The sequence below is a fragment of the Hyperoodon ampullatus genome, assembly GCF_949752795.1.
Source record: "Hyperoodon ampullatus genome assembly, chromosome: 1".
Classification (NCBI taxonomy): domain Eukaryota; kingdom Metazoa; phylum Chordata; class Mammalia; order Artiodactyla; family Ziphiidae; genus Hyperoodon; species Hyperoodon ampullatus.
Genome location: NC_136914.1, coordinates 36,281,081 through 36,295,484, shown reverse-complemented (window position 1 = coordinate 36,295,484; position 14,404 = coordinate 36,281,081). Strand labels below are relative to the sequence as shown.

The 14,404-nt window shown below is 35.6% G+C and overlaps 1 protein-coding gene across 2 annotated transcripts in view; it reads left to right on the top strand.

Annotated features, from left to right (window-relative positions):
* Positions 1 to 14,404, top strand: part of PTPN13 (protein tyrosine phosphatase non-receptor type 13) — a gene marked incomplete at its 5' end in the record, with an annotated part of 165,821 nt that overhangs the window by 123,326 nt on the left and 28,091 nt on the right. For both annotated transcript variants that reach the window (XM_079712031.1, XM_079712030.1), the window contains 5 exons: positions 3,030 to 3,100; positions 5,459 to 5,520; positions 8,329 to 8,422; positions 9,138 to 9,275; positions 9,371 to 9,459. In XM_079712031.1, coding sequence (XP_079568157.1) covers positions 3,030 to 3,100; positions 5,459 to 5,520; positions 8,329 to 8,422; positions 9,138 to 9,275; positions 9,371 to 9,459 — 454 coding nt within the window. The remainder of the gene's footprint in view (positions 1 to 3,029; positions 3,101 to 5,458; positions 5,521 to 8,328; positions 8,423 to 9,137; positions 9,276 to 9,370; positions 9,460 to 14,404) is intronic.

Genomic DNA, 14,404 nt, shown 5'->3' with positions numbered 1-14,404 from the left:
GCCCTGATGAGGAAGAGGGATAAGAATATATTGACTGGCCCAGGCCAGTCCTGGCCGATTCCCAGAGCTGGGACACGGTCAGTCCTACCTGAACCTCATGTCTACAACCAATGGGGCATAGACTATCACATTCACTATACCTCCTGACAATGTCACGTTATAAAAAATGCTAATAGTAACTTTTCTTTCACTTAATAATGGAAATAAATTGAGAAAAAATATGTATTAGTTTCTCTTTTTTTAATGTTTTTATTTATTTGGCTGCATTGAGTCTTCATTGTGGCATGTGGGATCTTTTTGTTGCGGCACTCGTTGAGGTGCTCATTGCGGTGCATGGGCTCTTTTTTGCGGCACCCAGCCTTCTCTAGTTGTGGCATGTGGGTTTTCTCTTCTCTAGTTGTGGTGCAGGCTCCAGGGTGTGTGGGCTCTGCAGTATGCAGCAGGTGGGCTCTCTAGTTGAGGTGTGCTGGGTTAGTTGCTCCGCGGCATGTGGGATCTTAGTTCCCCAACCAGTGATTGAACCTGTGTCACCTGCACTGGAAGGTGGATTCTTTACCACTGGACCACCAGGGAAGTCCCTATGTATTAGTTTCTTACTACTATTAAACTACTACAAATTCTTTGTCCTAAAATCAAGGTGTTGGCAAGCTCCCTTCCATAGGCTCCAGGAGAAAATCCATTTCCTTGCTTTTCCAACTTTTAGACATTGCCCATATTCCTTGGTTCATAGCCCTTTGCCATCTTTAAAGCCAGCAGTCACAGCACTCTTTGCTTTGATCGTCACATCTTTCTGACTCTGACATTCCTACCTCTCTGTTTAACTTATAAGGACCCCTGTGATTACATTGGGCCCAGCCAGATAATCCAGAATAATCTCCTCATCCCTAGATCCTTAATTTACTCACATCTGCAAAATTCCTTTTGCCATGCAAGGTAACATGTTCAAAGGTTCTGGGGATTATAATGCAGACATCTTTGTGGAGCCATTACTCTGCCTGCCACATGTACATGAACCCAGGCTTTCTAGAGTACAGTCTTACGTTACATAAGAGAAAACTTCACATTTGTATCTACAATACATAGTGAGTTTTATATAATATGTCTTCCAAAATATAGAAACTGTTAATTAAATCATTTGATCATAAACCCATTTTTCCTTCTGAACCTTTAAGTTAGATTGTATACTTTTCCCCTTGAACATAACCCCTGACTGGTTTTCTTCAACATTTCTAAAAATTAGATTGGCATAGAGTTATTTTCATAGGTGTACCTGAATGTTAATTAGTGGAGGAGGAAAGTGGAATATGTTTTTATGAAAACATTTCTGCTAACCATAGATCTAGATGAATTTTTTGCCTCCAAATCACTAGAGCACCCCTTACCCTAGGTCTAAAATCAGTTTCTTTTCTCTTTCTACTTTTATCTTTGCTGAGTCACTAAAGATACAGTAGTAGCAGTCATAGTTACCTTACCCTTCATTCTTCTTCCAGCTCTCTCTCCTCTGTTGTTTTATTTCTGCCCTCTTTTAAGTCCACAGGGGGGCTTTCCTGGTGGCACAGTGGTTAAGAATCTGCCTGCCAATGCAGGGGACACGGGTTCGAGCCCTGGTCCGGGAACGTCCCACATGCCGCAGAGCAACTGAGCCCGTGAGCCACAACTACTGAGCCTGTGCTCTAGAGCCCAGAGGCCACAACTGCTGAGCCCATGTGCCATAACTACTGAAGCCCGCCCACCTAGAGCCCGTGCTCCGCAATGAGAGAAGCCACCGCAATGAGAAGCCCGCGCACCGCAAGGAAGAGTAGACCCCACTCGCCGCAATTAGAGAAAGCCTGCGCGCAGCAACAAAGACCTAACTCAGCCAAAAATAAAATAAATAAATTTATTTAAAAATTAAAGAAATAATAAAGTCCACAGGGTAACAGTAATGGAGGGTTGTATACTTGTGGTAATTATCTGTCAAGAGCTGTAAAGTGTCTGTAATTTTACCCCATTTACAAACTAATAAACTAGCCAGTTATTGTTTTATGAATGCTGGTAGAAGATATGAAACTCCTGTATCGGAAACAAAAGACCTTATTACTAAAGGCACGGCAAGCAGAATGAGCATGGTATTGGTGTCGGTTCCCATGTCCTCCAAGTCCCATGGAGATGACATATGTGGGCCTAGTGGGTTTCTGTACATGCAGTGAGTTATAGTACAGGAGAAGAGTACTGTAAGAAGAGCCAGGGAACCCACCACTTTATGGCAGCCTGTAAGAAAGCTTGCATTTTGTTTGGGGAGAGAGATTACGTAATTCCTCAGGCTTGCTCACCGTGAACATAGCCTTGAGAATTGGCCTAGATAAAAAGTGGTTAGAGCCTTTGCATTTCTGAGGTACCCAGCAAGAACATACAGGGATGCTTAGGACCCGTGGCTGATTGATTGCCTCTCCCAACGCTGTATACCTTAGGCAACCTCCCTTTTCTTTCAAGTATTAGCAACAATAAAATCACATTCTAATCCTCTTCCAAGGTGCTGTCTCTTGACTGTTTTTCATGTTGGGTGGTACTATTCTTATAATGCTTTGAATATATGTATTTTGTCTAGATTTTCACTTTAAGTAATTCCAAAGAAAAACACATATCAGGGGCTTTAGAGAGGCAAAACTTAGTGACCTGTGGCTTCTGAGTGTAGTTATCTTTGAACTGTCACCTGAGTGACAGTGAATTAAGTTATTAGATCATGAATATTACCAGTGTTTTAAATGAGAGGGGAAATATGGTGATGTATTGAGCTGAAACCCAAGAAAGATTATGTAAAGAAGGGATTCTTAACCTTTTTTCAGTCAAGAACGTCTCCCTCAAGCATGTATGGATGAACCCTGATAGAATTTTGTCTGCAGCTTCAAGAAGTACCTAGACCCCCTGAAGCCCATCTAAAATAAAGCTCCTGAGGCTAAATAGTTAACAGATGGCTTGAAGGATATTTAAACAAACATCTTAAATAATTTGCAATTGCGTTTTGTTTTGTTTTTTTGTAAACAACACAGAGATGGTCATCCAGTGGTTCCCAGTTCTAAGAGGTCTGCTGTTTCAGCTCCAAAGTCAGCCAAAGCCAATGGTAAGGATATAGTCATTTTATGACAGCAAGTAGTTATAGAAAGGTAACTATTTTTTTCCCCAAAAGCAAGTTTGGATACTATGACCAAAATGTTTTTATTGCCCTTCCAGACTGTTTTGCAGGATCTGAGTGAAAAAATTACACTTAAATAAAAGCATCTCTAATATTCTGTGCATAATAGGAAAGAGTGGAGCAGCATGGCATTTAAAGCCAGATAGAACTGAGTTTACAAGTCCTGTGTAACCTTAGCAAGTTACTTGATCTGTATCTAAGCCTCTATTTTCTACCAGTAAAATAAGAACATTAATAGTATCTACCTGTTAAGGTTATAATGAGACATAAATACAATAATATACTTACCACGATGATTGTCACATAATAATTTATTCAGACAGTTACTAAATTTCTTCTCTATGCCAGGCAGTGTTCTGGGCATTGTGAATATAGCAATGAGTAAACAAAGTATCTGTCTAATATTCTAGCATAGTAATAGAAATTGTAATCTTAATAGTTGTGGCAGCAAACATTAATTTAATGCTTTTTCTGGACTAAGCATTCTTCTAGGTGCTTAAATCCTCACAACAACCCTGTGAGACTAGTATTACTATTATCCTCCTTTTATAGAAGGGGAAACCAAGGCACAGAAAAGTTTGATAACTTGCCCAAGCTACAGGGTTAATAAATAGTCAAGCCAGAATTTAAACCTAGGATGTCTGCCTCCATGCTCTCATTTACATAATCAGGCTCAGTAAATGTAGCTTTTATTGATAGTATTCATATAAGAATGTTAGGTACAGGGGAATGTGGTTGAACTTAAAGAGTATTTGAAATGTAAATCCAGTACTTCTTAGTACTTCTTACATAACTAAACTTTTAGGTTATCAGGCAGTAGTATCTAAATACCAAAATAGCTAAAAGACATCTGCCAATTGCAGTTGTAGTTTGATTATCTTCATTCTCTGTTGTTATCTGAATGCCTTAGGGGTCCTTCTTGCTGCTTTCTAATAGTTCTGGTTCACATTAGAGTCAAACTACCTCACAGAACAGTCAGGAGAGCATTTTTCTAGTGACCTCTGAGAAGACTTCTGTTTGTAACTTTCAAGGCAGAGGAGGGTAGCTGTGCCCTGCCCCCTTGTAGAAACTGCCTAATAATCTGTCTTTATGGGATTCTTTGACCTAATTTCTTTATGAATTCTGAAAATCACATAGTATCAATAATAGGAACTCTCCTGTAGTGATGAAAATGTAAAATGGTACAACCATTTTGGAAATCAGTTTGACAGTTTCTTAAAAATTTAAACATATGCCCACCATATGATCCAGCCGTTCCACTCCTGTTTGTTTATTAAAGAGAAAACAAAGCATATATTCATACACAAAAACTTGTACAGGAATTTTTTAGCAGCTTTCTTTGTAATAACCAAAACCTGAAACCACTCAAATGTCTAAAATCTGTTGCATGAATAACCATTTGTAATATATCCAAGCAACAGAATACTACTCAGCAATAAAAATGAATAGGTTGTTGATACATGCAACAACATAATTAAAATAAAATAGGTATGCTGAGTGAAAGAAACCAGACCAAAAAAAGAATCCATATTGTATTATTCAATTTATACAAGATTGTACAAAAGTGCAAATTAATCTATAGTGACAAAGGAGATCAGTGGTTGCCTGGGGACAGAGGGCAGAGAGAAACAGGGGGTACAGGTGGGAGAGATTACAAATAATAAACTATTGTGCTTTATACTATTCCAATATGATTCTTTTGAACCAGTGGTTCATTTTTGGTATACTTTTTAATTATTTTTCCTGGTAGTTTAATAAGATATCTCCTGGAAATAATGAATCTAATTTTTAACATGTCATTTTTAATATATGTATTGAATTTTTGTGCTGATGTCTAAGAGTTAAAATCCACATTTGGTTTATAAATATACTAAAAGTCCTTTCCAGTTGTATCCATACTTATTTTTCTGTGTTAAACTGATAGTCTTTGTGAAATGAGATAAAGGACCTGCTATCTTTCCAGTGACTATATAGTTCAGCACCTGTAATGTCTCTTCCATTTAGTTGGGAAAATCTATATTTAGTATCTCACACTAGAAACATTTAGCCCGAACTGAGCTTTTATGCAAACTATTTTCTTTTAAGAAATTGGCTTTGTCCTTGGAATAAACCCTTCTCTAATATTTGATTCCGTTTAGTTGATTTTAAGTCACTTTGTGATATGACCTCTCTTAGTGTATTAGTAAAAATAAGAACATGCACAGAAATATGGGTTTTCTTTCACTATTTTGTTGTCCCTAATGTGGTTCTGAGTGGCTCATCCTTTTCTTTCTGTTCTTCCTTCAGGTCATCACATTGTGGAGCCTTGCGGCAAACCGGCACTCACACCTAATAACACATTCTCCAAGGTAAGTGAAAAGCCACCTTCTTTGTGTCCTACTTCCTTATCTAAATAAGTAGCTTGTTTGTATTTTGAACCAAACTGATTTCATATTTAAATATTTGCCTTTTTTAGACACATGTATTGATTTTTAGATACAGGTACTTAGTGAACTATTAGGACTTACTAAGTAACACACAATGAAAAGCCCACACACAAGTAACCCTACATCATCGGGCACACATTCAGCTCTTAAATAGGCTGATTACTTATATAGATAGCTTTAGTGCTGGGATTTTTTATTAATATGCACAATTCTTTTGGTTGTCTCTTAGATACCCAGAAGAGAAAAATGTAATTAAGGGTGGGCTAACATTGACCAGCAGTGACTCTCAAATGACAGATCTCTGCTACTAGTGAGGCAGAACTGTAGTGGCAAAAGAAATAGGCTTACTTGCTTTTTTAAAGACATAGAATATGCTTTACTACATACTAAAATGAAAAAACCTAAATCATTTAAGATTATCACAGGGAAATCTGGAGGTGTTTTAACAAAAATATTTTAATACATAACTAAATTCCACTTTCAAGCTCTTTATTTAAGGCTACATTTATACCCATTTGTTTGGCTAACATTTCTTTTTACTTTCTGGCATGTAATATACACAGCTTCCAGCTGGATCTTCATTTCATGGAACTGTTTTATCTCACACATATCTCATGCAATCTATTCTGAACCTCACTACTCAAATATCTTTCTATGTAAAATCCAGAGCTGAGGCATTTCCCTCCTAGTAATCTGAAAATCTTATCAGCTCAACAAGATTTCTGGAAGTGAGCTGGGTTTAGTGTAGGAGGAAAAAATGAATTAATTGACCAGAAGCCCCAAATTTTATGCCTTTCATTTCACTGTGTTATCTCAAACTTGTGACATGGTTTATCATGTCTTGAAAAGATATTGCAACAGAAGAATTATAAGGCATAAATGATTGGGACACAAAAATAAAAATTTCTTGGTGTCTGTATGTTTGTAGGTTGAGATATAGCTACACATTTTGTTCTGTTTATTCAGAAAGTCTCCAATTTCACATAGCTGAAGTAACTGAATTTGCATGTGTTTCTAGAGTTAGTCATGCTGTATAGTGCTTATTTTCTTTGTCCGTATCACCATGTTGTTGAAGGGGAGAAAAAGTAGAGTTTTCTGTTTAAATTAACATAAGACCCTAGAAATTAGACGCAACTGGGAGGAGATAGGGGGATGTATGTATATGTATAGCTGATTCACTTTGTTATACAGCAGAAACTAACACACCATTGTAAAGCAATTATACTCCAATAAGAATGTTAAAAAGAAAAAGAAATTAGAACTTTTGTTATTCGTGATTGCAAACATTTTTTGTTGGCGTTAAAATCTTCCAGGAAGTCTCCCAAATGATATTCTGTCCTTGAATACTAATGTCTGTACTATGAATTTCTCATGAAGAGTGGAATTTTACAATCCAGTGAAATTTTTTGACATTATGTAACCACTATTTATGAAGAGATAATTTCATTGCATCTACTATCTCTACCTTTTATCTTTTTTTTTTTAACATCTTTATTGGAGTATAACTGCTTTACAATGGTGTGTTAGTTTCTGCTTTATAACAAAGTGAATCAGTTATACATATACATATATCCCCATATCTCTTCCCTCCTGCATCTCCCTCCCTCCCACCCTCCCTATCCCACCCCTCTAGGCAGTCACAAAGCACCCAGCTGATCTCCCTGTCCTATGCGACTGCTTCCCACTAGCTATCTATTTTACATTTGGTAGTGTATATATGTCCATGCCACTCTCTCACTTTGTCCCATCTTACCCTTCCCCCTCCCCATATCCTCAAGTCCATTCTCTAGTAGGTCTGTGTCTTTATTCCCGTCTTGCCCCTAGGTTCTTCATGACCTTTTCTTGTTGTTGTTTTTTAGATTCCATATATATGTGTTGGCATACGGTATTTGTTTTTCTCTTTCTGACTTACTTCACTCTGTATGACAGACTCTAGGTCTACCTTTTATCTTAATTAAAAAAGTAAAATCTTTAAAGCAAACCACCCTTTATTTGTATAAAATTATTTTAATTTATTCTAATCATTTAATATTGCATTTTGCCCTAATCATCTTTCTTTTAATAGGCTACGTGCCATGAAGTGCTTCACAATTAACCACTGAATTTAAAAGTTACATTCCATTTAATTATTACTTTATAGTTATGAATCCATTGCTATTTTCCTTAAATTGAGATGAGGTTTAGACTAGATTTGAAAATCTTTATAGCCAACAGTTGATCAGATTGCTAAACTGAAGGCTATGTCCATGTAACAACTTCACAAATACTTAAAAGATTGACTTTTTTCATTTCCCTGAACTTCTAAGTTTAGTAGGTCTATTTAACTTTTTGAAAAAGTTCTATGGAAGACAGATCCCATAGAATATGCCTTAAAAAGAGATTTCTGCAGTCAAATAAATTTAGGAAATACTACATAATACATTTCTCTTTTGACAACTCAAAATTTATATTAGTAAGCATTGTGAGAATTCTTGGAATAAAAATATTGATTTAATGTTGCTTAATCTAGTGTTTCCAGGCATATCTGATGATGGAAAGTCCCATACCCTTTGCATATTTCATTGCGCTGGTATCTCCTAGAAGCACTGATCCAAGGTGGGGAGATATAAGAAGGATTTTGTACCGAGAAAGAAGGGGAGAAGGACATGGAGGGACAGTGTGCAGTCCCTCCCTAATCCTGGATGTTAGTAAAATAGTAAACTAATGATTTGCTTTGGTTTTATACTTTAGGTTAATGGGGAAGAAATAATTGAAATTTTGTACCCTGAAGGAAAATGTTCTACTTATCAGATGAAGGAATCAGCAAACTTGATTCTGTCCAAAGGTAGTTTCCCAAATCGAGTCATCCAGTTACTCTAAATACCCTAATAATTCAAGTAATAAAGAAATGTTGGCAGCCTTTCTTATTTGCCTTACATGTTCCTGTAGCTTTAAAAGGAAAGATTATTGTTCAGAGAAATAAAAGAACAGCGTAAAATTAATATTAGCTGCACTACTGTACAAATGTCCAGTATTCATTCTCATCTCTAAGATTAAAATGATTTTTAAATGATTGAAGAGATTGCAGTTTTGTTTGATAATTGTTTCTTGTATTTTTTGAAGCAGCAATTCACTGGCTACCTAATAACTGAGACATTTTTTCTTGGGGATGTTTGGGCTGCCCTATTATATCCTTAATCTTTGTAACATAACTTCTTTGCTTGAAATTTCTTTAGTTTCTTTTATAAATTAACAATTTGGGATTAAGTTAGGGAAATAAACATTAAATTATTAATGTTCTTTGAAAAGGTGTATCACAGAGATTGATTTTGGTTTATTCAGTTGCATTTGTGTGGTCTTTTGTCATAACACCCAAAGTAGTTCTAGAACTAAAAAATGCCTGGGTCCCATTAGTATAAACTACTTTTCCTGTCATGGCTGCTTTTTCAAAGTGGATGCTTAAAATTTGAAAGACCTGGCATATTATATTTGACACATTGTCTCTTTCTCATATCAATATTTTTAAAAGTAAAACCCCATGTAAATTACTGTTTTTCAAGAATCTGATGTACAAGAAGATGATATTTATGATGATCCTCAAGAAGCTGAAGTTATCCAGTCTCTGCTGGATGTTGTGGATGAGGAAGCTCAGAATCTTTTAAACCAAAATAATGCAGCACGAGATGCCTGTGCTCCAGGTAGATGAACCAGAATGAGTAAGTTGGTACATGGAAGGAGTACAGGCCTCTACAGAGCATTTTAATTCTTCGTGGCCTATTTCTTTCTTTCCCAGGTGCATTGAAAACCAGTGGGAAGTTATCTGAAGAGAGAGCAGAAGATACAGACTATGATGGTTCACCTTTACCTGAAGAATTTACGGAGGTAAGGATAATACCTAGGTAAACACGCTGTGATGCTATATCTTGTTAGAATTCTCTGATGAGGCCTTACCTCTCCCTACCTACCAGTTTCCCTTCTAAGTATTAAAGATAATATCCTGATGGCTGATTAGTAACCTCAGTAAGAATTAGAACTGATGTCATTTACTCATTTTGGAGAAAGAACTTGCCTTTAAATCATTTAACCTCTTTTGGTGAAGGTTTCCATTCAGGAAAACAGTGCCCAAAAACCTTTTTTTTTTTTTTCCATCTTCATTATTATTACACCAAATAAAAGTTGGTAATTCCAAGATCCCATTCCAGTTAATACCTAACCTAGGTAGAAAACTTGATTTTTATCCTTGAGTGCTTGTTTTCTTCTGCCCCTCGTGGATCCTTGGTCTTAATTATCATGGAAACATCTCATTCTTTCATTTATTCCATGGCTTTTGCTCTGATTGCTCTGCAATTTCAGTTGAGACATGTTTTAAAAGATTTAGACAGCTGACATTCATAATACATTAAACTAGTTGGATGCAAACTAGTAAAAATAAGCTGTACAGGAATTAGTGCTTAATATATAGTATATACGTTTTTTAAAATCTTAAAAAAAATAAAACCCCAAAGTTGGAATCATCTGAGATTAATTTTATTTTTTGCATTTAAGAGTCATCCTATGCCGGGGAAAGAATTACTATTCAAGTTTCCCCAAGCCAAAAAAAAAAAGAAGAAGAAGGAAGAGAAAGAAACAATTAATTTTCAAAAATGTAATCATAGACTTATTTAAGACTAAGACTTCAGATCTTCTGGGACATTGAGCTGACTAAGAAAACAGCATGAAATAGTAGATAAATAATATGTAAGCCTGCTCAAATTAGACATCACCCTATTTATCTGAATCTGATCTTGCCCATTGTTCGAGGATAATTTCCCTCACAAGGCTTCTGATTCTTCCAATTGAACATCTTCAAAATTGTCAAAACTAAGCTGATCTGGATTCTTACCATGCAGGTACCCACACACAATCTCATATACACGTGATTATTTTCATTAAATACTTATATATAATTAATGTGTGTAAATACAAGGAAGCTTATATCTGTTTTAGTATGTATTTCCTAATCTAAAAAAATGATTACACAAATATTGAATAGCTCACAATGTATCATGCTGTAGTGTTTTTACTTAAGTTATTGTTCTTTTGTACTATCTAAATATTAATAATTATAACAAATAGCTCTTTGAAAAAGGTTTTCTGAACATTTTAAATCATACTATAATCATATTTTTATTAATACTATTTAAAATACTCCTTAAAATGTATGTTCTGAAGTCTCTTAACTAAGACAGTAAATAAAAATCTTTAATTTCCATTTCAAAATCCAATGCCTTTTCTTTAAAAAAAAAAAAAGCTTAACATAATATAGATTCTCTTTTACACTGAGCTATTATAACAAAAGTTTATAGCAGAAAACTACATTCAGGTTGCTTTTTTTATTTTGATAACGAAGACATTACATCCTCATTGTAAAAAAAATATTTTAAACAGAATCATTTAAAAATGCAAGCTCCTGGGGCTTCCTTGGTGGCGTAGTGGTTGAGAGTCTGCCTGCTGATGCAGGGGACATGGGTTCGTGCCCCGGTCCGGGAAGATCCCACATGCCGCGGAGCGGCTGTGCCCGTGAGCCATGGCCGCTGAGCCTGCACGTCCGGAGCCTGTGCTCCGCAACGGGAGAGGCCACAACAGTGAGAGGCCCGCGTGCCGCAAAAAAAAAAAAATGCAAGCTCCTTTTTTTACCCATTCCTCATCTTCATCTGAGATAGCTATTGTTAAAATATTGGGTTTTAGCCTTCTATTATGCATATGAAAACATGTAATTTAATATAATTTTGTCACGTGATTCTAAATTTGGTTCTCAGTTAAAATTGATCATTACACTCTTTACACAAATATGTAAAAATCTGTCTCATACTTTTTCTTTTTGTAACTTAAAAATATTTATTAATTCATTTATAATAACAATAATCAACCTATTACATGTCAGCATAAATCACGTTTTTAACAGAAAATATCTATATTTTCCAAAACAAGAGAAAATATGTGAGAAGAGTGGCATTGTTTTACATTAAGTTCTTTTTACATAAATTTACATCATATTTTTTTTATTCAAACAGAAAGTCACAAAAATTATAATCATCCTCATCAGTTCACTCAGTTCCATGTAATTAATTTTTTTTCATCTTGATCTTTTGTTAGCACTTTTATGAATTCATCAGTTTTCCATTACAGTTCTGTAAATGCTTATTCATTCAGTTCAGCAGTATAGTCAGTTACCAGAAACCTGTACTTGTCAGAGTCTTTTCAATGAATTCCTTGAAGATGAAACCCTTTTATAGGAACATTTTTGCAAAAGCATCAGAGTAAACCCATAACTGTCTGTAAATGACAAAACACTTAAAAATGACCACGGTTTAAGATTTGATGAAAGTTCATAATAATAAAATTAACAGGCAAATTTAGTTACTTCTGAGATATATTTTAAAGTAAACTAGAATTATGACTTATAACATTATACCAGAACCTATAAGATTTTTAGGAATTTCATGTAATGTCTGAAACATTTATATTAACATATTTCCATACAAATAACCCAAAGAGAGTTTACTATTAGTTCGTTTGTTTTTTTGAATTTTTGAATTTTATTTTTTTATACAGCAGCTTCTTATTAGTCATCAATTTTATACACATCAGTGTATTCATGTCAATCCCAATCGCCCAATTCAGCACACCACCATCCCCACCCCCCCGTGGCTTTCCCCCCTTGGTGTCCATACATTTGTTCTCTACATCTGTATCTCAACTTCTGCCCTGCAAACCGGTTCATCTGTACCATTTTTCTAGGTTCCACATACATGCGTTAATATACGATATTTGTTTTTCTCTTTCTGACTTACTTCACTCTGTATGACAGTCTCTAGATCCATCCACGTCTCAACAAATGACTCAATTTAGTTCCTTTTTATGGCTGAGTAATATTCCATTATATATATGTACCACAACTTCTTTATCCATTCATCTGTTGATAGGCATGTAGGTTGCTTCCATGACCTGGCTATTGTAAATAGTGCTGCAATGAACATTGGGGTGTATGTGTCTTTTTGAATTATAGTTTTCTCTGGGTATATGCCCAGTAGTGGGATTTCTGGATCATATGGTTATTCTATTTTTAGTATTTTAAGGAACCTCCATACTGTTCTCCATAGTGGCTGTATCAATATACATTCCCACCAACAGTGCAAGAGGGTTCCCTTTTCTCCACACCCTCTCCAGCATTTGTTGTTTGTAGATTTTCTGATGATACCCATTCTAACTGGTGTGAGGTGATACTTCATTGTAGTTTTGGTTTGCATTTCTCTAATAATTAGTGATGTTGAGCAGCTTTTCATGTGCTTCTTGGCCATCTGTATGTCTTCTTTGGAGAAATGTCTATTTAGGTCTTCTGCCCATGTGTGGACTGGGTTGTTTGTTTCTTTAATATTGAGCTGCATTAGCTGTTTATATATTTGGGAGATTAATCCTTTGTCCGTTGATTCATTTGCAAATATTTTCTCCCATTCTGAGGGTTGTCTTTTCGGCTTGTTTATGGTCTCCTTTGCTGTGCAAAGGCTTTGAAGTTTCATTAGGTCCCATTTGTTTATTTTTGTTTTAATTTCCATTACTCTAGGAGGTGGATCAAAAAAGATCTTGCTGTGATTTATGTCAAAGAGTATTCTTCCTATGTTTTCCTCTAAGAGTTATAGTGTCCAGTCTTACATTTAGGTCTCGAATCCATTTTGAGTTTATTTTTATGTATGGTGTTAGGGAGTGTTCTAATTTCATTCTTTTACATGTAGCTGTCCAGTTTTCCCAGCACCACTTATTGAAGAGACTGTCTTTTCTCCATTGTATATCCTTGCCTCCTTTGTCATAGATTAGTTGATCGTAGGTGCGTGGGTGTGTCTCTGGGCTTTCTATCTTGTTCCATTGATCTATATTTCTGTTTTTGTGCCAGTACCATATTGTCTTGATTACTGTGGCTTTGTAGTATCATCTGAAGTCAGGGAATCTGATTCCTCCAGCTCCGTTTTTTTCCCTCAAGACTGCTTTGGCTATTCGAGGTCTTTTGTGTCTCCATACAAATTTTAAGATTTTTTGTTCTAGTTCTGTAAAAAATGCCATTGGTAATTTGATAGGGATTGTATTGAATCTGTACATTGCTTTGGGTAGTATAGTCATTTTCACAATATTGATTCTTCCAATCCGAGAACATGGTGTATCTCTCCATCTGTTGGTATCATCTTTAATTTCTTTCATCAGTGTCTTATAGTTTTCTGCATACAGGTCTTTTGTCTCCCTAGGTAGGTTTATTCCTAGGTATTTATTCTTTTTGTTGCAGTGGTAAATGGGAGTGTTTCCTTAATTTCTCTTTCAGATTTTTCCTCATTAATGTATAGGAATGCAAGAGATTTCTGTGCATTCATTTTGTATCCTGCAACTTTACCAAATTCATTTATTAGCTCTAGTAGTTTTCTAGTGGCATCTTTAGGATTCTCAATGTATAGTATCATGTCATCTGCAAACAGTCACAGTTTTACTTCTTCTCTTCCAATTTGTATTCCTTTTATTTCTTTTTCTTCTCTGATTGCCATGGCTAGGACTTCCAAAACTATGTTGAATAATAGTGGTGAGAGTGGCCATCCTTGTCTTGTTCCTGATCTTAGAGGAAATGCTTTCAGTTTTTCACCATTGAGAATGATGTTTGCTGTGGGTTTGTCATATATGGCCTTTATTATGTTGAGGTAGTTTCCTTCTGTGCCCACTTTCTGGAGAGTTTTTATCATAAATGGGTCTTGAATTTTGTCAAAAGCTTTTTCTGCATCTATTGAGATGATCATATGGTTTTTATTCT